At 38.6% G+C, this 22,929-nt stretch overlaps 1 protein-coding gene across 10 annotated transcripts in view; it reads right to left on the minus strand.

Moving 5' to 3' along the window:
• MYO3A (myosin IIIA) overlaps positions 1–22,929 on the minus strand; it is a 262,251-nt gene that overhangs the window by 105,545 nt on the left and 133,777 nt on the right. For all 10 annotated transcript variants that reach the window (XR_004177076.1, XM_031652455.1, XM_031652451.1 and 7 more), the window contains 3 exons: positions 9,132–9,334; positions 1,632–1,730; positions 1,429–1,543 (listed from right to left, as the gene is read on the minus strand). Coding sequence is in view for 9 of the 10 variants with exons in the window: in XM_031652455.1 (XP_031508315.1) it covers positions 1,429–1,543; positions 1,632–1,730; positions 9,132–9,334 (417 nt within the window). In the remaining variant the exon portion in view is untranslated. The remainder of the gene's footprint in view (positions 1–1,428; positions 1,544–1,631; positions 1,731–9,131; positions 9,335–22,929) is intronic.

The following is a 22,929-nucleotide window of genomic DNA, read 5'->3' on the forward strand; positions in this document are numbered from 1 at the left end:
CAATAACCTAAATGTAAGAGCTAAAATTATATAACTATAAGAAGAAAGCTTAGGCATAAATCTTTGTGAGCTTGGTTTTCTATATAACACTAAAATCATAAGCAATAAAAGAAAAAATAGATAAACTGAACTTCATAAAATTTAAAAACTTTTGTGCTTCAAAGGACACCATCAAGAAAGGAAAATATAACAAATAGATTTTTTTTTTTCAAATCAGATATCTGATAAGGAGCTAGTACCTAGAATATAAAAAATTTCTACAACTCAATAATAAAAAGACAATAACCCAATTAGAAAACATGCAAAGGATCTGAACAGACATTTCTCCAAAAAAGATCCACAGACATAAGTTATTAGGTAAATTCAACCAAACCCTCAAGTGATACCACTTCACATCCACTGGAATCACTATAATCAAAATGACAGATAACAATAAGTGTTGGTGAAGATGTGGAGAAACTGGAACCTTCATACAGTGCTGGTGGGAATGTAAAATGGTGCAGCGATTTTGGAAAACAGTTGAACAATTTAGTGAAAAAGTTAAACACAGAGTTACCCTATTCAGCATTTGCACTGCTAGGTATATATCAAAGATAAATGAACACTTATGTCCACACAAAAAGTTGTACATGAATGTTCATAGCAGCATTATTCATAATAGACAACTGAAAACAACCCAAATGTTGCCCATCAACTAATGAATGGGCAAATAACATGAAGTATATCCATAGAATGAAATATTATTTAACAACAAAAAATGTACTGATACACGCTACAAAAATGGATGAACCTTCCAAACATTATGCTAAGTGAGAGAAACCAGTCACAACGGATCACATATTATATGATCCCATGTATGTAAAATGTCCAGAAAAAGCAGATTTTATAGTGATAGAAAGTAGGGATGAAGTCAGAATTGAGTCAGAAATATGCTAATTGCTACCATATTTCTTTTTGGGGTGAAAAATTTATAATATGAAAATATTCTATAAATGATTATGGTCATGAATACACATCTCTATGAATATACTAAAAGTCACTGAAATACACATTTTAAATAGGTGAATTATATTGTATGTAAATTATATCTTAATAAAGTTATTAAAAAGATTGCACTAAAAAGAACATGCACATTTATACATTTATGTAAAAAAAATATATATGTTTATGTATATTTCCCATATATGTATATGGGAAATGTAAGTATAAGTAAAATAAAATAAGAACAAAACTAAATTCAATTATATCTCAAGGCCACTATTTCTTCACTCATAAAGTAAATTTTATATTTCCAGTTATTTCATAAGGCTGTTCTAATATATGTAAAGCACTTATGCTGGTATATATTAATCACTCAATAAATGCTCTTAACATTAATGATGATAAAAAGATACTTTCTAAAGAGGTTCAAGTGCCTTTCATACTTACCTCCATTGTAAAACCTATGACTTTGAAACATTGCTCAATTAATTCATACTGGGATTTATAGAAACTATTATTCATGATGTCTTGTACTGTTCTGAGGTGGTCATTTTGTAGGTACCTAAAAAATATATAAAAGGAAGGATAAAAGTCTAAAATTAAGTGAAAAGTGAAAGTATTATTGATGAAAGTACAACCTGGTAGATTACCTGGGAGGCTTATTTTCAGGCAGTTTGTAATGGGCTAGTTTCTTCTTTTCAGCCAAACCAGCATAAATGTAGTAAAAAATATGAAAATTTTTTTCTCCACTGGAAAAAAAGATATTTTCAGTAAGGGAGTTAGTAAGAATATTTATTGTTTAAGTTACTTGACAATATAATTATTTGAACAATGACTGTGAGTGCTAATATGGGCTTTTCTGAATACTGCATTTTGGCTTTCTGTGGTCGTTATTGTTGTCATTATTTTCAACAACCACTGTCATTAAATTCCAGACATTATCTTAATCACTTCATAGGAATCATTCAATATACATTTGTGAGCGACTTCTAGGCACTGTTCCAGGCACTGGGGATATAGCAGAAGCAAAACTGTCAAAAATCCCTAACTCATTGGAGTTTACCTGCCAGTGGAGCAGACAGAAAAAAGAATAATGTACACAGCCATGCCAATGGTTATAAGTGCTACATTATCTCATTAACCCACCATAGGCCCCTGAGATGGGCATGTGTTTCCTATTTTATGTAGAAGGAAACCGAGGATTAGAGCTACCAATCTCCCCCAAAGCCACAGAGTTGATAATTAATATAGATTTGAATCAGGTCTATTTGACTCCAAAGCCCATGCCTTTAACCACCTTTGAATATTGTCTTTCTGAGGCTTAGTTTTCTCACTTGTATGAGGAATCTCTTATAAGCCTCAAATCCCATGATTTTGTGGTTCTAAGTAGTATAAATAGCATTTTCCAGATGCTGCAATAATGTCATTAAGGGAATATGGATTACAACAAGGTAAGTTTCCACTTCAGGATGTTTCACAACATAATTTCTTGGACCTTGGGGTCCCCTCTCCTCCTTCCCTCATGTCTTCCTTCTGCTGTAGTGGGCTCTAGCGAAAGACCACACTTTCAGGCTCTCTGCTGAAACAGCAGAGGATGAACCTCCTGTTCTATAGTTTTCCTGTCTCTACTGCCCTGTTTTACTTCCACTCTTGATGAACCTAGTGGTCAATTGGGACACCCTGGGGTTTGCATCTCCCTGTGGCATTCCCCTTCCCGTCCTCCTACTAGATCCTCCTCCTGTTTGAGGGTGGTCCTCAAACTTCACTTGACTGTTCACTCCATTATCACCAGGCTCACCAGGCTCACAGGTTGGGGCAGGGTAGGATTCTTCTTACAGTGGTTAAATTAATTCTAATGTCTCAACCAGAAGGCCTTGCTGTCTTCACTTCTTTCTATTGTTACTTCTCTTTCCGTTGGTATAAAACTCTCATCCTACCACAAAGCTTTGCATGTCACCATAGGGATTGGGGCAGGAGACACTAAATTGTTGTGGATACTCCCCTTTCTGCCACTCTTGGCAGTGACCTGAACTGTGCTCTGGGTCCTAAACTCATCATACCCAAGATGGAAACTTCAGGGGCAGCTTGTATCCCCTCTCGCCCTGCTCCTTTCCTTCACCCCCTCCACAGCCTTTATCAGCAAACTTAGGGGGCCAATGAAATATTTTCAGAAAAGGAATTATTATTATTAAACTTATTTTTAGTAGAACAGAGGGGTCTTTGAATTCTTTTCCATATGAAGTATATGAAACAGAAAAAAGTCCACTTCATGATATGCATAATTATACATAAATTATTTTACTTAAAAGGTAAGAAAGGACTTAAAAACGTTCCAGGGTCTTCTCCCCCTGTACATGATGCAGTATCATCTCAGTAGAGATGGAAATTTACTGTTGCTCTCTTTAGAAATTATTCATTCAGTATGTAGAAGTTTTCCTCAGAATCAACAGTAACTCAAATATATCCATCTGTATTTACTCTTCCAATAATGCAGTAAAATTTGGAGTTTCTGAACAACTGTGGCTTTATTTTATAATCTCTAGTTTTGATCCGACATTCTGCCAAAAGCCATTACAAGAATAATTTTTACAGAAGCTCAATAAGGACTCCAATACATCAGTCATGTAGGTTTAAAATAACATTGAAGATTTGATAACTTGTGACACACTAATAACTATTGAAGGTACTCTCTTTGGTCTTTCTTGAAAGTTAACAAATTGAAATACTTAATATGAAAAGGTAGAGCTTGATAAGGTGAATAATGCAGATCTCTGTTCTTCCTTAGTATTTCAAAAGGAAGGAAGACATTTTCTAAAGAGAAAAGTAACAATGCTATTGGTTAGTATGCATTCTGCACTGAAACTCTCCCCTGAGTGAAGGGAGAGTCAGGGGGTCTTATATAATTAGAGAAGGATAGTCCCATTCCAAAAGAAAGGGGCTATGGGAAAATAAATAGATTTGAGATGTGTATTCAGTTGAATTTGAGATGGTAGCAGGATATGTAGGTAGTTGGAAATTTTTTAAAAATGTAAACTTTTTTCAGTTTTAAGAGAGGGGGAGAAGTATGTCTTTGGGTGTCAATCACGTAGGGCTCTCTGTTGAGGCCATAACGTCAGAAGAATTTGTGAAGTGAGAGAGTGTAGAGAACAAAAGAGAAAAGCTGCAGGGACAAATATTTGGTAAATACACAGTGTGAGACTGGATGGATAAATCTAAAAGAGAAGAAAAATTCAGGGAGGTAGGAGAGGAATCAGGAGAATCTAGTCATGGGGCAAAGAAAAGTGAAGGTTTAAAGAAAAGGGGTGGTCCAGAGACTGGGTGCTGAAGTGAGGACTGGCACACCCTTCAGAACTCATCCTATTCTGTTACTTTTTGCAGTCACCAGTGATAATGCAAGAAACACCAACATGGCCTATGACTGAAGTTAGAACGAAACTGAAAGTTTCCTTTAGTTCTTGTCTTTTCTCACCACAGAATAATAAAAACTTCTCTACGACTGGCACAGCATATAATTCAGTTTGCTTTCTTCTAATGAAGCACACTGATTGTGCACTTCATTAATTGTACATTGTATCAGTTAAGTGCTAACAACGTGATTGCTAACATCAACTAATATAGTGCAACTGTGATGTTAACACTGTACTACATTGTTCACAATATACACTAATTGTACATTGTATCAGTTAAGTGTTAACAATCACAATCACATTTGTATCAGTTAACATTTGTGATTGTTAACAATGTACACTAATTGTACATCGTATCAGTTAAGTGTTAAAACTTAGACACACAATATTAATGGATTTCTTTTCATCAGTTTACATTTATTGGGAATTATAATTTGAAAAGACCTGGAGAAACTTTGGGGAATATACTGACCTTCAACGGACAATCAGAAAGTTAAAGAAACAGGAAAAGAATACACCTCCAAAGCTTACCCGGGGTCCCTAACCATATCAAGCTGTGCTTAAGAACACAGAGCATTACGGTATCCCACACTTGCTAATGTTTCCAGGGGTTCCCAGGTCAGGACTGCCTGAGGACAGACACAGGGTCTTACAAGTTACCAAATATCATTTCTCTGATTGTGGCCTCACTCCTACTTGTGGATCTTCTAACACTTCTTCAGAGTGAGTTCCACTCAGCTGCTTGCAGGAAGGCCTTCAGGGCTGTCTCATATGTGTGTTCACCTGCTTTGCATCCTGGGGATTACCTGTGCAGCCAATGCCTCTGACAGCCTCAAACGGTGGCAAAGTACTCACAAGGATGTAGCTTAATTCCTGTGAAACCTTTGAATATTCAATGAAGTGGCCAACAATCAGACTTAGAAAGCTAATAATGAAGCTTTGCATTCTTAAGGGACTACAGGGTATCCATAAAGCAACACTTTTAGTTTTTCCTTTTTAATCACAGCTCCCACCTTATAAACTCTCTCCTGGATATGCAGTCTCCTCAGTCCCCTTCTCTTGCTATCTACCTGCTGAATCTTAGCAGATGAACTCATTTCTTACTTTCATGAGAGGCTAGAAAACCATGAGTGATCAGCAAGTTTTATCATACCGTGAGCTGTGTTACCACAAGAATCCTGCCTTACTTGGCTTTATGTCTCCTGTGCCTAGCACACAGTAGGCACTCAATAAATATGTGTCAAATAGATGGATGGATAGATGGATGGATGGATGGATGGATGGATGGTGGGCTTTGGAGTCAGACAGACGGACGAGGCTTCAAACTCCAACTCATTCATTGCTAAGTTTTTGACATTAAGTGACTTATTAAAATTATCTTAGTTTCTCACTTTTAAAAGAGAAGATGACACCCTGTCACATGACTACAAGAATTAAAAGAGATAATGACTGTAAGGTGCTTAGCGCAGTGACTGACATAGAGTAACTGCTCCATAAATATATTTCCCTTTCTCCACAATGGAGAGCACCATGTCTGCCACTTATTTATGTCTCCTATAGAGTCCTGTTAAGTGCTGGGGACATGAGAGAAATGCAATCAATGCCTGCTGAACTGAACTGTAATAACAGGAGGAAACTGCAGTGGAAATGGCTATAATTTGTATTTATGAGAATTATCTAGCATTGCCTTCAATAGGTTCATTTTATTCTTGAAATTAAGTAGCCTCTTTTAAAATTTTCTCCTTGAAAACTATCAATGTTTAGAAAAGGATTTAAGTCACAGGTTATAAGATAGTACCATCATCATTAGAAAGGTAATCTAAAAATAAATGTGGTCAGAGATTGAGCTGGGATGACATTGTCAGAGGCAAAAAGTGAATAAAAGAACAAAATGTCTTAAAGGGTGAGTTCATCAAAAAAAGATACTCGTCTGCTCTGATTCTTCCCTACTCCTCAGATCATTCTACACTCTTCTTTGTCTTGCTCTGGGACCCTAAAGGCCAATCCTTACAGCCTGCAATCCCTGGACTTCCTTGCTCTCTGGCTTCCATATGGGTTCAGCCAATAGGAAGCACAGGCAAGAAACAGGCGGAGGGAGGAGAGAGAGGCTGGGACGTTATCCCCTTGCTCTCTCCCTGAACGGCTGCATCCCATTAGGGCCATAGCTCTCCACAGGCAGCCCCTGATCCACAGCTGCAGCTGGCACCAGGCACTAGTGCTGCCCCTCCCTCTGCCTGCAGACAGGAAGGCAGCCATGGCTCCTCACCCCTGTTAGTCCATGGGCATCTCACCATTTCTTCTTGGCTCTTCAATGCTCATGTGACTTCTGTAAACAGTTTTCTCAGTTAAAACCCTAGAGCTTGTTCTTTCTGTTCAGTACCCTGATTGATAACAGTGCAATTAAATTTATAATTTGTAAAGGTACCTATTAAGAATTCTTCCATCAATCACAGGTCTAATATTTTCATATTCATAGGTCACTCAAAGCTCCTCTGGAACTTAAAAATGCAATTAAATTAGGTGAAAGAAAAAACATAAAAATGGAAAAAGTGTTATAAATTAAAGACAGCTGTGCTCAAATTATAACTGAGTTATATTTCCACTTGATTGTGAATTTGGAATTTGGAATGCTTTTCCCCAATAAGCAAAGTTGTAAAATTAGAATAGTTCCTTAGGGGGAAAAATTACTTAATTCATAGCATGCCTTAAATATAATCCTGACTATGCTATTTCTTAGAATGCATCCTACAATATTTCAGTAAGCATTAACGGGATTATTTCTATGGTTATACGCTCAGGGCCTCGTTGTGTAACTCCAGAGGGTTATGTTCATGTGTTGTTCTATATGAACTGTGTTCCTGCACTCAGCTCCATAGAATACACCGTGAATGATATCCCTTAATATTGTGCAACATGGTGGTGCCATCTACCAATTAGTTACTCTTAAGTAGTTCTCCCCAAAGGGCCTGAAGGAGAGGCTTACACAATTATGAGAGCAGAACAAACAGTTTTGAGAACTAGCTAAGTTTCCACATCTGCTAAGATCCTGAGGTCCTTCTACTTATGGGCCGCAATAGCACTGACACACATGTCCACCGAGTTTTGGGCACTGGACACGCATCAATAAATAGTATCTACCATTTATTGAACATCTTCAATATCCCAGGTACTGTGCTATATGTTATTTCTAATCAACTATTAATACTACTATTACTACTAATGGCTTAAACTTATGGATTTCTTACTATATGCCATTCATTGTGGTACATACTATACCTACCTTGTCTTAATTGATAGGTACTAATGCCATTTCATTTTAAAGATGAAAAACAGAGGTGCAGAGAGGTTGAGTAAACTGTTTCAAATCCTACATACAATGAATTACAGAGCCAAGATCCTGTAAGGATCTTTAAGGTTTAAATATCTTACCCAAGGTGGATTAAAATGGTCTGGTACCACAATTGAAAACCACATGTGTCTAATAATCATTCCTTCCTTTTTTTTTTTTTTTTTTTTTTGAGATGGAGTCTTGCTCTGTCACCCCAGCTGGAGTGCAGTGGCGCGATCTTGGTTCACTGCCAGCTCCGCCTCCTGGGTTCACGCCATTCTCCTGCCTCAGCCTCCCGAGTAGCTGGGACTACAGGCGCCCACCACCAGTCGCCCACCACCACACCCAGCTAATTTTGTGTATCTTTAGTAGAGACGGGGTTTCACCTTGTTAGCCAGGATGGTCTCGATCTCCTGGCCTTGTGATCTGCCCACCTTAGCCTCCCAAAGTGCTGGGATTACAGTCGTGAGCCACCGCGCCCAGCCTCCTTCCATATTTTCAATTGAAGACCAAAGGGTAATTTTCCATACTGGGGCTAGTGCTCAGGAGCTGGACTCCAGGCAACTTCTATTCATGACTTACTCATGAATTGAATGACACCAAGCTTGAAGGCACTTACATTAAATAATAATGTACTAATACACAACAAGGCTTATTATGTTACTGTGAATTAACTTGACATATTACTACAATAATGTAGCATATGTTTAGCATAAAACCAACATAAGAAAAATGAAAGATTCTAACTTGCCAAGCTTTTAAACAAAATAATGTAACTACCAGGGTACAAATCCAATGTGTAACGATAGTTTCCTCATTAGAATAACAAAGATGTTTTGTGAGACAGGAGAGAAACTTTGTCATTAAGCTACAAATCCGCAAAAGGAATTCATTCAACTTAATATCAAAGCATTATGAAGAGTATTGATGGCTAAAATCAGTCAGCAATAAAAGGTCAATACGATAAAGCTCCTTCTTGAATCTTTTATTTGGCCCCTTGTGTATAAACATAGGAAGAATAGAATTAATACAAATGTCTATTTATATATGCTAGCATTTAAAAGAGAAAAGCATTCAGTTATTTCGAATTAAATTTCACATTAATTTTGTATAGATAAATATATTCTCTGCTATGTCAGAACGGTCTCTAATTTATGCTGTTAGTACCTCTATGATGGGCTTAGGCTTTCTATCTGGCAGCACAAATTTTAGGTTATTTATTAATTCTTCTATTGAATCTTACATATATTTGAGAGTAAGACAGTGCTGATGGATCTCTTCATTCTCAATGGTAAGTGCTTTGCATATAGTAGGTGATAAACAAAATTTTATTGAATGAGAAAGACATTTTACTATTAAAGCATTATGTTTGCTTCTGCTTCCTCCAAAATAGGAGAGGTTTGTAATAAACTTACATAGCTTGGTGGATAACTCGGGATTTTTCCAGGAGATATTCAGAAATCTGTGCTCCCACTACAGCTCCAGAAGAGGTGAATTTCATTTCTAAGTATTTTCCAAATCGGCTAGAATTGTCATTTATAATAGTGCAGGCATTGCCAAAGGCTTCTACCAAATTGTTTACTTGTAAAATCTTCTCTTGCAAGGTTCTGTTATTAGCCTAAAGAGAAAATATTAAGATATTTTTAAAAACATAAAAAATTAACTTGGTATATAATGAAATGTCTTTTCTTTGGTAAGCACTTTATGTAGACATAAACATACAAAAGCATGTTCCTGATATATTGGCAGATGTTACATCCTGGTCTATTTTCGCCCTCCCATACGTGGATTCACTCACTTGTTTTCTTAAAAAAGGACAAGGAGATATTCTATACTTTTCTATTCAAATGCAGTTCTGCCTGATTTACAAACATAATTTATAAGCAGCCTATGCACATTGAAGTACACTTGTCATTCTGTTATTCCTCCTCTACCTGCCTGGGCCCCCATCCAAATAGTCCCCAAAGCCAGAACCACTTTACTTGCTTCCACAGAAGCTGCTAACCCTGAAACTAAGAGAGGAAAGATAACTCATTAATTCAGAAGCAGAGAGAAGGGAATAATTATGAAAAGTGAGAACAGCTCGGAAGTATGAATGGGAGGAGTGGAAACCAGGTCAAGGTTAGCAGGCTTACATGGCTCTACCTCTATTTCTTCCCCATCTCTTATGCTCCTCTTCTCAAAGAAGTATGTTCCATGTTTCTTTTTTACCACTTTAGTTGAAATTCTACTGAGTAGAAATTTATTTGGGTTAATAGCCAATCACTTTTACAAAGGCATTCCAACCTCTGCCCCCCGAGGTGTAGAGAGGTATTAGTTATTCACAACTTGGCAGAAGTTAGCTGAAGTAGATTATTTTCAGTGTAATACCTACCTTAATACTTTACCAAGATCAACTATGTTAGACTTATTGCAAATTTTCTATGTCGAGGGAGAACAGTGGAAGCTATTTCTGGAACATAGGCTACATTAGAATTTGAGTGGGTTGGAGGGGGCATTCACAATTAAGTTTTCAGGCTGCGTAAGAACTTTGAGTATCTTATAAAAGAGGCAATAAGGGGTGAGAGAAGAGCATAGTAATTTGGGGGATGAACTTGGCTCTTTTAAAATGTTTTGGGCTGGCCTTGCACCCATGAAAAAGGTGAGATAACATTTTCATTGGCATATATTGAATAGCAGTGACCTGCTAAGTAAGATTTGGAAGACTGCATATTTCAAAGGTAAGTTCTATCTACCAAACGCCTCGTTTTTCCATCTGGTAAATCCTTATCAAGGACATAAGTTAAAACAAGATAAGATGTGATAAGGGTAGGAATCTGAAAATACATATATACCCATCCCCAATTAACATTAATCTAAAACAAGACAAAGAGATTAGATTAAGGAGTTTGCTGACATCTACAGAACCACATTCACACACAATTAATTTATCACTGATGAGAACCTCTATCAGCCCGCAGATCAGGACAGAATAGCAAAGACCTGTGAGTAAATTCATTCAGGTATTCAGCTCCTCTACACCAGGATAATATGCTATGCCTCACTGTCCCCGTGCCCCACATTAAATCTTATCTCACCATTGTCAAAACCTTTTAAAATGATACTTCTAGAAGGAGAGAGTGGTTGATGGGCAAGGGGGAAGAAAAGGCTGAGATGAGACACCTGGGGTAGCGCCACCTTTTTTTTAGGTCTCTCCTGGCTCTTCCACTCCCAAGAGGGTCACAAGTCTGCTAAGTAGAGGTTATATTAAGCCACTGGGTCAAGACTTCTGATAGAACATATTAAAACCACTCAATTAGTTTTGTTATTTATTTGTTGTTATTTATTTGTTGGTTTGGGGGAGCCCAGGTCTCACTCTGTCGCCAGGCTGAAGTGCAGTGGCGGATCAGCTCACTGCAAACTCCGCCTCCCGGGTTCCACGCCATTCTCACCCTCAGCCTCCCCGAGTAGCTACAAGGACTGGCCGCCACCTCGCCGGCTAGTTTTGTATTTTTTAGTAGAGGCGGGGTTTCACCCCGTGTTAGGATGGTCTCGATCTCCTGACCTCGTGATCCGCCCGTCTCTGCCTCCCAAAGTGCTGGGATTACAGGCTTCAGCCACCGCGCTCAATTAGTTTTTAACAGGAACATGGAATTCTTCCTACTCATCATTTTGAAAATGAATTAGAAGTGACATCAAGATGGTTGGCCAGAAGCTCCTAGTGCTCTCCCTCTGATATGGTTTGGCTCTGTGTCCCCACCCAAATCTCATGTCAAATTGTAATCTCCATGTGTCAGGGGAGAGGGCCTGGTGAGAGATGATTAGATCATGGGGGTGGATTTTCCCCCTCACTCTTCTTGTGATAAGGACTGAGTTCTCATGAGATCTGATGGCTTGAAAGTGGCATTTCTCCCTTTGCTCCCTCTTTCTTTCTCTCCTGCTTTGCTGGGCTTGCTTCCCCTTCACCTTCTGCCCATGATTGTAAGTTTTTTTGAGGCCTTCCCAGCCATGTGGAACTGTGAGTCAATTACACCTCTTTTCTTTATAAATTACCCAGTCTCAAGTAGCTCTTTATAGCAGTGTGAGAATGGATAATACACCTTCAAGCCCCCCGCTACCTGCAAATGAGTAAACAAGTACATTTAAACCAAAATAACTAAAGGAGCACGCTGGAGAACAGCAAAAAAGCAGCCAGTAGAAATCCTGTAGAGCACAGAAACCCCGGATGGCCACATAGAGAAGGAAAGGAAACACCTTACCTTTACCACATCATGCCCCAAGTGGGGATCAGCTCACAACCAGCAAGGAAGGACAGCTCCCTGCAAGGAAAAGGTAAGCAAGATACCCCCAGCAATCTCTCTCACTACTGTTCACACTTGCAGTCATTGCTACTGGAGACTCCTGCAGTCCTCACAGGCTCTGAGCTTGGCTGAGGGAGCTCCCTTGCACCAGAGCTGAGGCAGCACCCCACCCTCAGAGGGCCTCAGGCCTCCTGAACACTGAAGTAGTTGCTGCCACCACACATCACAGGTGAGGTGGTACCTTGCACCCTGGGGCTCCAAGCCTCTGGCACACCTAAGCAGGAGCACCTCCTAGCACCACAGATGATCAACTATGTGGAAATTAAACAATGTACTGCTGAACAGCCAATTGGTCAAAGAAGAAAGTAAAAGGGAAAGTAAAAAATACCTTGAGACAAACCACAAGGAAAACACAACATAACAAGCCTATGGAATGTAGCAAAAGCAATTCTAAGAGAGAGGTTTGTAGCAATAAATTCCTATGTTAAAAAAGAAGCAAGCTCCAAAATAAATAGTCTAACATTATGCCTCGAGGAACTAAAAAATGAAGAAAAAGCTAAAGCCAAAATTAGCAGAAGAAAGGAAAAAAATCAAAACCTGAGCAAAAATAAATCAAATAGAGAAAGGAAAAACTATAAAAAGAATCAATAAAACTATGAGTTTTGCTTTTGAAAAAAACAGGACTGACAAACCCTCAGCTAGTCTAAGAAAATAAGAGTGATGACTAAGATAAGTAAAATAATAAATGCAAGTAGAGAAATTACAACAGACGTATCAGAAATAAAAAGGATCATAGGGACTATTATGAACAATTATCTATAAACAATTTGGGTAGCCTGGAGGAAGTAGATAAATTCTTAGAAAAATATAACCTACCAAAATTGAGTCAGAAAGAATTAGAAAGCCTGAACAGACCAAAAACAAATAAAGAAATTGAAGAAGTAATCAAAACCTCCTAACAAAGAAAAGCCTAGGATAAGGTGGCTTCACAGCTGAATTCCACCAAACATTGGAAGAAAATCAATACCAATACTTCTTAAACTCTTCTAAAAAGTAGAGCTAGGCCAGGCACAGTGTGGCTCATGTCTGTAATTCCAGCATTTTGGGAGGCCAAGGTGGGAAGACAGCTTGAAGCCAGGAGTTTGAGACCAGCCTGGGCAACAAAATAAGACCTCATCTGAACAAAGAATTATAAAATTAGCCCAGTGCACTGGCACATGCCTGTAGTCCCAGCTACTGGGAAGGCTGAAGCAGGAGGGTCACTTGAGCCCAGGAGTTCAGACACTGCAGTGAGCTATGATTATGCTACTGTACTCCAGCCTGGGTGACAGAGTGAGACTCTGTCTCTAAGAAAAGCAAATTAATAAATAATAAAAAAATAGAGCCAGAGGGAATACTTTCAACTACACTTTATGAGGCCAGCATTACTTTACTACCTAAGCCAGATAAAGGTATCACAAGAAAAGAAAACTACAGGCCAGTTTCTCTGATGAACACTGATGCAAAAATTCTCAATAAAATATTAGCAAACCAAATCCAATAACACATTAAAAAGATTATATATCATGTCCAAGCAAAATCTATCCCTGGCATGCAAATCTAGCTTAACATATGCAAATCAAACAATGTGATTCAACATATTAACAGAGTCAAAGATAAAAACCACATAATTGGCCGGGCGCGGTGGCTCACGCCTGTAATCCCAGCACTTTGGGAGGCCGAGGCGGGCGGATCACAAGGTCAGGAGATCGAGACCACGGTGAAACCCCGTCTCTACTAAAAATACAAAAAATTAGCCGGGCGCGGTGGCGGGCGCCTGTAGTCCCAGCTACTCGGAAGGCTGAGGCAGGAGAATGGCGTGAACCCGGGAGGCGGAGCTTGCAGTGAGCCGAGATCGCGCCACTGCACTCCAGCCTGGGTGACAGAGCGAGACTCCGTCTCAAAAAAAAAAAAACAAACAAAAAAAAAACCACATAATCATCTCAATTGATGCAGAAAAAGTATCTGACAAAGTCCAACACCCCTTCTTTTTTTAATTTTAAAAGTGGAAGCTGTATTCCATTTTCCTACGAGATTACAAAAAGAAAAGCATTTACTAAGGTATAACTCATAAGAGGCCTTTCTATAGCTATTTATTTTTCTATTGACAGAATGTCCCAGATTTTTATGAACTATCTAGAAATTGCTGGTCTTGCTGTGATTTCCACTAAGTAGCGGTATTCCGCAGGAAGAAAAAGGACATTTTGGAAGGAATGAAGTATTCTTTGGCATAACCATTTTCATTCCCAAAGAATACAGGAACTACCTACAATTATATAACATTTTCTTAGGCAATAGAAAAGCAATATTAAGCAAAGTGGTAATAGGTTTCTTTACCTTGAAAAGACACAATTTTTAACATTTTTTAACCACAGAATAATCTACATCATATGTATGAGTTACAGAAGACCATTTAAGATACCACAACATCTTTTCTTGATGTGGACTCTCAACAGTTTAGGTATAGAAAATTCCTCAACATAATACAGGGAATGTATGAAAAATCCACAGCTAACATTATAATCAATGAGGAGAAACTAAAAGCTTTTCCAATAGTATCTATTACAACGCAAAAAAAATACCCACTCTTATCACTTCTATTCAACATAGTACTGGAAGTACTAATAAGAACAATCAGACAAGATAAAGAAATAAAAGGCACCCAAATCAGAAAGGAAGAAGTTGACCTGCAGTCAACCATGGTCTAAAACTATTAAATGAAAAATTCCAGAAATAAATAATTTCTAAGTTTTAAATTGCATGCCATTCAGAGTAGTGTGATTAAATCTGTGCCACCGCATTCTGTCCCACCTGGAAAGTGAATCCTTCCTTTGCCCAACGTATCCACGTTGTATACGCTACCCACCTGTCAGCCAACTTAGTAGTCCTCTCAGTTATCAGATCAGCTGTCACAGTATCACAGTTCTGGCCATCAAATAATCTTTATTTTACTTAATGGCCCCAAAGCACAAGAGTAGTGATGCTGACAATTTGAATATGTCAAAGAGAAACCATATTTGCCTGCTTGAAGTGAAAAGGTGAAAGTTCTTGACTTCATAAGGGAAAAAAAAATATTGTATGTTGAGGTCTACTATCTGTTAAATTGTGAAGAAGGAAAAAGAAACTTGTGCTAGTTTTACCGTCACATATCATATTGCAAAAGTCATAGTCATAGTGCATGATCAGTACTTAGTTAAGATAAGAAGGCGTTACATTTGTGGGTGGAAGACATGAACAGAAAATGTTTTCTGATTGGTGTCAGTGGTTGAACCAGAAAGCATTGAGCCTACACAAAGAAGTCAGCAAGGGATCCCCTAAAACAAGTGACACTAAGGTATTTTGAAAGAGAGAGAGAGAGAGATATCATATTCATATGATGTTTCTTACAGTATAGTGTTATATTTTATTTTTAGTTATTGTTGTTAATCTTGTATTGTGCCTAATTTATAATTTAAACTTTATCACAGGGATGTTTAGGAAAAAACAGTATATATAGGGCTTGATATTATCTGCAGTTTCTGGCAACCACAAGTGTATCTTGGATCATATCCCCTGTGGGGATAAGTGGAGACTACTGCATTTGCAGATAACATGATCCTACCTGTAAAAAGCCCCAAATATCCCACAAAATAACTGTTAGAAGTAATAACTCAATAGAATTTTAGGATACAAAATCAACATATAAAAGTAAGTAACATTTTTATACATAAATAATAACCTAACTGAAAAATAAATCAAGAAAGCAATCCCATTAACAAAAGCATAAAAATAAAACATTAGGAATAAATTTAACCAAGGAGGTGAAAGATCTATACACTGAAAACTGTAAAACAGTGATGAAAGAAGTTGAGGAAGACACAAATAAATGAAAATATATCTCAGGGATCAGAAGAATTAATGTTGTTAAAATATCCATACTACCCAAATATACAGAATCAGTGCAATCCTTATCAAGATCCCAAGGCATTCTTCACAGAAATAGAAAAAAACAATCCCAGGAAGGGTCAATCATCATAGCAGATGGGAGACAGGACTAGATTGCAGCTCCAGACAAGGCAGCGTACAGGGGCTTGCACTGTGAATTTTAGCTCTGGATTAATGCAAGAACAAACCAGCAATCTCAAGAGGACCCACAGACCCTCTGAAGGAAGTGGACTGCTCCCGCAGGACCTGAGAGACCCTCCAAATACTGTGAGTGCCCCAACTGCAGAAGTGGGAGAAGAAGACCCTCTTCTCCTGAACACACATCCCCACTGGAGAAGCTGAGAAGCTGAAGGTGGGAGAAGTTTCTGACTTTACATGGAACCGAATCCATTTGGAGAGCCAAGCGAAATATAGGGGTAGAGGAAGCAGCAGAAAAACCCTGGGAGCTTCCTGGGTACCCTAGCAGGCCACTCCTGCCTGGCACCACAGGGATCCAAGGGGAGGGTGGCCAGAGGAGCAGAGGGTAAAACTGCATGGGGATAAGGAAATCTTTAGCTGAACTTTGTAACAGTTTGACCTGGCAAGAAGCCTGGCCAGAACTCGGGGGAGCGTGCAAATCTGGTGTGTAGACTCCACATGCAGGGGAAGAGCCAAGCACTTTTCTTTTGCAGCTGGGAGGAGGATAGCCTGGGGCAGGTTTTCAAGCCCATTTCACCCTCTGCCTGGAAACAGACTCAGCTGTTGCGGGGGGCATGGTGGAAGTGAGATCCACTCTTCAGTTTGTGTGGGAGCTGGGTGAGACCTTTGACTGCCAGCTTTCCTCCATTTCCCTGACAACCTGCATGACTCAGCAGAAGCAGTCATAATCCCCCTAGGTACCCAACTCCAGGAACCTGGGAATCTCACCCCCATCCCACACAGCAGCCACAGCAAGACCCGCCCAAGGAGAGTCTGAACTCTGACACACCTGGCCCTGCCCCCACCTGATGGTCCTTCCCTACCCACCCTGGTAGCAGAAAAAAAAGGGCATATAATCTTGGGAGTTCTAGGGCCCCACTCACGGCCGGTTCCACCCCATACTACCACAGCTGATACTTTCTGAAAGTGCCACCTCCTGGCAGGAGGTCAACCAGCACAAAAATAGAGCATTAAACCACCAAAGCTAAGAACCCTCATCGAGTCCACTGCACTCCCCCCATCACCTCCACCAGAACAGGTGCTGGTATCCATGGCTGAGAGACCCATAGACAGTTGACATCATAGGACTCTGTGTGGACAACCCCCAGCAGTAGCCCGGAGCTGGGCAGACTTGCTGGGTGGCTTGACCCAGAAGAGAGACAACAATCACTGCAGTTCAGCTCACAGGAAGCCACATCCATAGAAAAGAGGAAGAGAACTACATCGAGGGAACACCCTGTGGGACAAAAGAATCTGAATAACAGCCTTCAGCCCTAGACTTTCCCTCTGACAGAGCCTACTCAAATAAAAAGGAACCAGAAAACCACCCCTGGTAATATGACAAAACAAGGCTCTGCAACACCCCCAACAACAACAACAAAAAATCACACTAGTTCACCAGCAATGGATCTGAACTGAAAACAAACAAACAAACAAAAAAGATTTACCTGAGAAAGAATTCAAGAGGTTAGTTATTAAGCTAATCAGGGAGGGACCAGAGAAAGGTGAAGCTCAATACAAGGAAATCTGAAAAATGATAAAAGAAGTGAAGGGAGAAATATTCAAGGAAATAAATAACTTAAAGAAAAAGCAATCAAAAATTTGGGAAACTTTGGATACACTTTTAGAGATGCAAAATACTGTGAAAAGTCTCAGCAATATAACTGAACAAGTAGAAGAAAGAAATTCAGAGCTCAAAGACAAGGTCTTCAAATTAACCCAATCCAACAAAGACAAAGAAAAAAGAACAAGAATAAGAAAATATGAACAAAGCTTCCAAGAAGTCTGGGATTATTTTGGTTAAACAACAAAACCTAAGAATAATCGCTGTTCCTGAGGAAGAAGAGAATTCTAAAGGCTTGGAAAATATATTTGTGAGGATAATCAAGGAAAATTTCCCCGGCCTTGCTAGAGACCTAGACATACAAATACAAGAAGCACAAAGAACACCCGGGAAATTCATCACAATAAGGTCTTCATCTAGGCACACCGTCATCTCATCAGGTTATCCAAAGTTAAGATGAAGGAAGGAATCTTAAGAGCTGTGAGACAGAAACACCAGGTAACCTATAAAGGAAAACCTACAGATTAATGGCAGATTTCTCAGCAGAAACCTTACAAGCTAGAAGGAATTGGGGCCCTATTTTCAGCCTAATGAAACAAAACAATTATCAGCCAAGAATTTTGTATCCAGCAAAACTAAGCATCATATATGAAGGAAAGAGACAATCTTTTTCAGATGAACAAATGCTGAGAGAATTCGCCATTACCAAGCCACTGAAAGAAATCAGGCACATTCCTCAGCCCCGGGCTCAACACAAACAGGCCCAGTACAAACACATCCCACCATATATCTCTCAACTTCCTGAGCCCAGTACAAACACATCCCACCATATATCTCTCAACTTCCTGAGCCCAGTACAAACACATCCCACCATATATCTCTAACTCTGGAGCCCAGTACAAACACACATCCCACCATATATCTCTTTAACTTCCTGAGCCCAGAACAAACACATCCCACCATATATCTCTTTAACTTCCCTGAGCCCAGTACAAACACATCCCACCATATATCTCTTTAACTTCTCTGAGCCCAGTACAAACACACATCCCACCTGGAAAAGTCCCCGACATGTGACACACAGCCGCTTGTGGTTTTACTGAAAGCTGGGAACCAATAGAAAACTGCTAAATGTATAACTTAAAATGTAAAACCAATTGTAATGCTGTAACCAAAAGAATTCCCTTGTTCCTCTGTAACTTTAATGATCCCATTTACATCGGCTATAAAAAGCAAGCACTCGCATTGTTTGAGGCCCTCTTGTATGCTGTGGAATGGAGGGACCAAGTTCGAACTTGTAGTAAAAGATCCTTGCCGCTTGGCTTTGACTCTGGACTCTGGTGGTCTTCTTTGGGGAACAAACGGTCTGGGTATAACACCACCACTATAATAACTGCTAAAAGGAGCTCTAAATCTTAAAATGAATCCTGGAAGCACATCAAAACAGAACCTCTTTAAAGCATAAATCGCACAGGACCTATGAAACAAAAATACAAATTAAAAGCAGAAACAAAACCAAAAACTAAAGTACCACGAAACAAATAGCATGATGAATGCAACAGTACCTCACATCTCAATGCTAACATTGAATGTAAATGTCCTAAATGCTCCACTTAAAAGATACAGAATTGCAGAATGGATAAGAACTCAACAACCATCTGCTGCCTTTGGGGGACTCACCTAACACATAAAGACTCACATAAACTTAAAGTAAAGGGGTGGAAAAAGGCATTTCATGCAAATGGATACCAAAAGCCAGCAAAGTAGCTATTATTATATCAGACAAAACAAACTTTAAAAGAGACGAAGAGGAACATTATATAAAGATAAAAGGCCTTGTCCAAGAGGAAAATACCGCAATCCTAAACATATATGCACCTAACACTGGAGATCGCAGATCTATAAAGCAATTACTATAGACTTAAGAAATGAGATAGACAGCAACACAATTATAGTGGGAGCCTTCAATACTCCACTGACAGCACTAGACAGGTCATCAAGGCAGAAAGTCAACAAAGAAACAATGGATTTAAACTACATCTTGGAACAAATAGTCTTAACAGATACATATAGAACATTTCATCCAACAACCACAAAGTACACATTCTATTCAACAATGCATGGAACTTTCTCCAAGACAGACCATATGATAGCTATAAAACAAGCCTCAATAAATTTAAGAAAATTGAAGTTATATCAAGCACTCTCTCAGACCAGAAGGAATAAAACTGGAAATCAGCTCCAAAGGAAACCTTCAAAACCATGCAAATACATGGAAATCAAACAACCTGCTCCCAAATGAGCATTGGGTCAAAAACAAAATCAAGATGGAAATTAAAAAATTGTTCGAACTAAACAAAAATAATGACACAACCTATCAAAACCTCTAGGATACAGCAAAGGCGGTGCTAAAAGGAAAGTTCATAGCCCTAAATGCCTATGTCAAAAAAAAAACAACAACAAAAAAAACTGAAAGAACACAAACTGACATTCTAAGGTCACACCTCAAGGAACTAGAGAAACAAAACAAACCAAACCCAAACCTAGCAGAAGAAAGGAAATAACCAAGATCAGAGCAGAGCTATATGAAATGGAAACAAACAAACAAAAAACCCCACAAAAGATAAATGAAACAAAAACCTGGTTCTTTGAAAAGATAAATGAAATTGATAGACCATTAGCAAGATTAACCAGGAAAAGAACAGAAAAAATTCAAATAACCTCATTCAGAAATGAAACAGGAGATATTACAACTGACACCACTGAAATACAAAAGACCACTCAAGGCTACTATAAACACCTTTACACACATAAACTAGAAAACCTAGAAGAGATGAATAAATTTCTGGAAAAATACAACCCTTGTAGCTTAAATCAGGAAGAATTAAATACTCTGAACGGACGAATAACAAGCAGCAAGATTAAAATTGTAATTTTAAAATTACCAAAAAAAAAAAAAAAAAAAAGTCCAGGACCAGATGGATTCACAGCCGAATTCTCGAATTCTACCAGACATTAAAGAATTGGTACCAATCTTTTTGACACTATTCCACATGATAGAGAAAGAAGCAACTGTCCCTAATTCATTCTATGAAGCCAGCATCACCCTAATACCAAAACCAGGAAAGGATATAACCAAAAAAGTAAACTACAGACCTATATCCTTGATGAACAAAGATGCTAAAATCCTTAACAAAACACTAGCTAACTGAATCCAACAACATATCAAAAAGATAATCCACCATGATCAAATGGGTTTCATACCAGGGATGCAGGGATGGTTTAACATACGCAGGTCAATAAATGTGATACACCACATAAACAGAATTAAAAACAAAAATCACATGATCATCTCAACAGATGCAGGAAAAGCATTTGACAAAACCCAGCATCCCTTTATGATTAAAATTATCAGCAAAATTGGCATACAAGGGACACATCTTAATGTAATAAAAGCCATCTATGACAAACCCACAGCCAACATAATACTGAATGGGGAAATGTTGAAAGCATTCCCTCTGAGAATGGGAACAAGAAAAGGATCCCCATTCTCACCACCTGTCTTCAACATAGCACTGGAAGTCCTAGCCAGAGCAATCAGTGAAAAGGAAGAAATAAAGGGCATCCAAATCAGTAAAAAGAAGGTCAGACTGTCACTGTTTACTGATGATATGATCATTTACCTTGAAAACCCTAAGTACTCCTCCAGAAAATTCCTAGAACTGACAAAAGAATTCAGCAAAGTTTCCAGATATGAGATAAATGTACACAAATCAGTAGCTCTTCTCTACACCAACAGTGACCAAGTGGAGAATCAAATGAAAAACTCAACCCCTTTTACAATAGCTGCAAAAAACAAAAACAAAACAAAACTTAGGAATATGCCTAACCAAGGACCCAAAAGACCTCTACAAGGAAAACTACAAAACACTGCTGAAATAAATCACAGATGACACGAATGGAAACACATCGCATGCTCCTGGATGGGTAGAATCAGTATTGTGAAAATGACAATACTGCCAAAAGCAATCTACAAATTCAATGCAATTCCCATCAAAATACCACCATCATTCTTCACAGAATTGGAAAAAAACAATTCTAAAATTCATATGGAACCAAAACAGAGCCCACATAGCCAAAGCAAGATTAAGCAAAAGGAACAAATCTTGAGGCATCACACTACCTGATTTCAAACTATAGTACAAGGCCATAGTCACTAAAACAGCGTGGTATTGGTATGAAAATAGGCACACAGACCAATGGAACAAAACAGGGAACCTGGAAATAAATCCAAACACTTAGAGCCAACTGATCTTCAACAAAGCAAATAAAAACATAATGTTGGGAAAAGACACCCTTTTCAACAAATGGTGCTGGGATAATTGGCTAGCCACATGTAGGAGAATGAAACTGAATCCTCATCTCTCACCTTACAAAAAAATCAACTCAAGATGGATTCAGGACTTAATACCTGAAACTCTAAAAATTCTAGAAGGTAACATTGGAAAAACCCTTTTAGACACTGGCATAGGCAAGGATTTCATGACCAAGAACCCAAAAGAAAATGCAACAAAAACAAAGACAAATAACTTGGACCTAATTAAACTAAAGAACTTTTGCATGGCAAAAGGAAAAGTTAGCACAGTAAAGAGACAACCCACAGAGTGGGAAAAAAATCTTCACAATCTATACATCTGACAAAGGACTAATAACAAAAATCTACCATGAACTCAAACAAATTAGTAAGAAAAAAACAAATAATCCCATCAAAAAGTGGGCTAAGGACATGAATAGACAGTTCTCAAAAGAAGATATAAAAATGGCAAACAAACATATGAAAAAATGGTCAACATCACTAATGATCGGGCAAATGCAAATCAAAACCACAATGTGATACCACCTTACTCCTGCAAGAATGGCCATCATCAAAAAATAAAAAAACAGCAGATGTTGGTGTGGATGTGGTGAACAGAGAACACTTCTACACTGCTGGTGGGAATGTAAACTAGTACAGCCACTATGGAAAACAGTATGGAGATTTCTTAAAGAACTGAAAGTAGAACTCCCATTTGATCCAGAAATTCCACTACTGGGTATCTACCCAGGGGGGAAATATATAGTCATATATTACATATAAAGATACTATGCACATGCCTGTATTATAGCATGCACATATATATACATATTGCAAAATCGTGGATACCAATCCCACAATGCCCCTCAATCAAC

This window comes from Papio anubis, chromosome 11 (genome assembly GCF_008728515.1).
Source record: "Papio anubis isolate 15944 chromosome 11, Panubis1.0, whole genome shotgun sequence".
In the NCBI taxonomy this organism is placed as follows: Eukaryota; Metazoa; Chordata; class Mammalia; order Primates; family Cercopithecidae; genus Papio; species Papio anubis.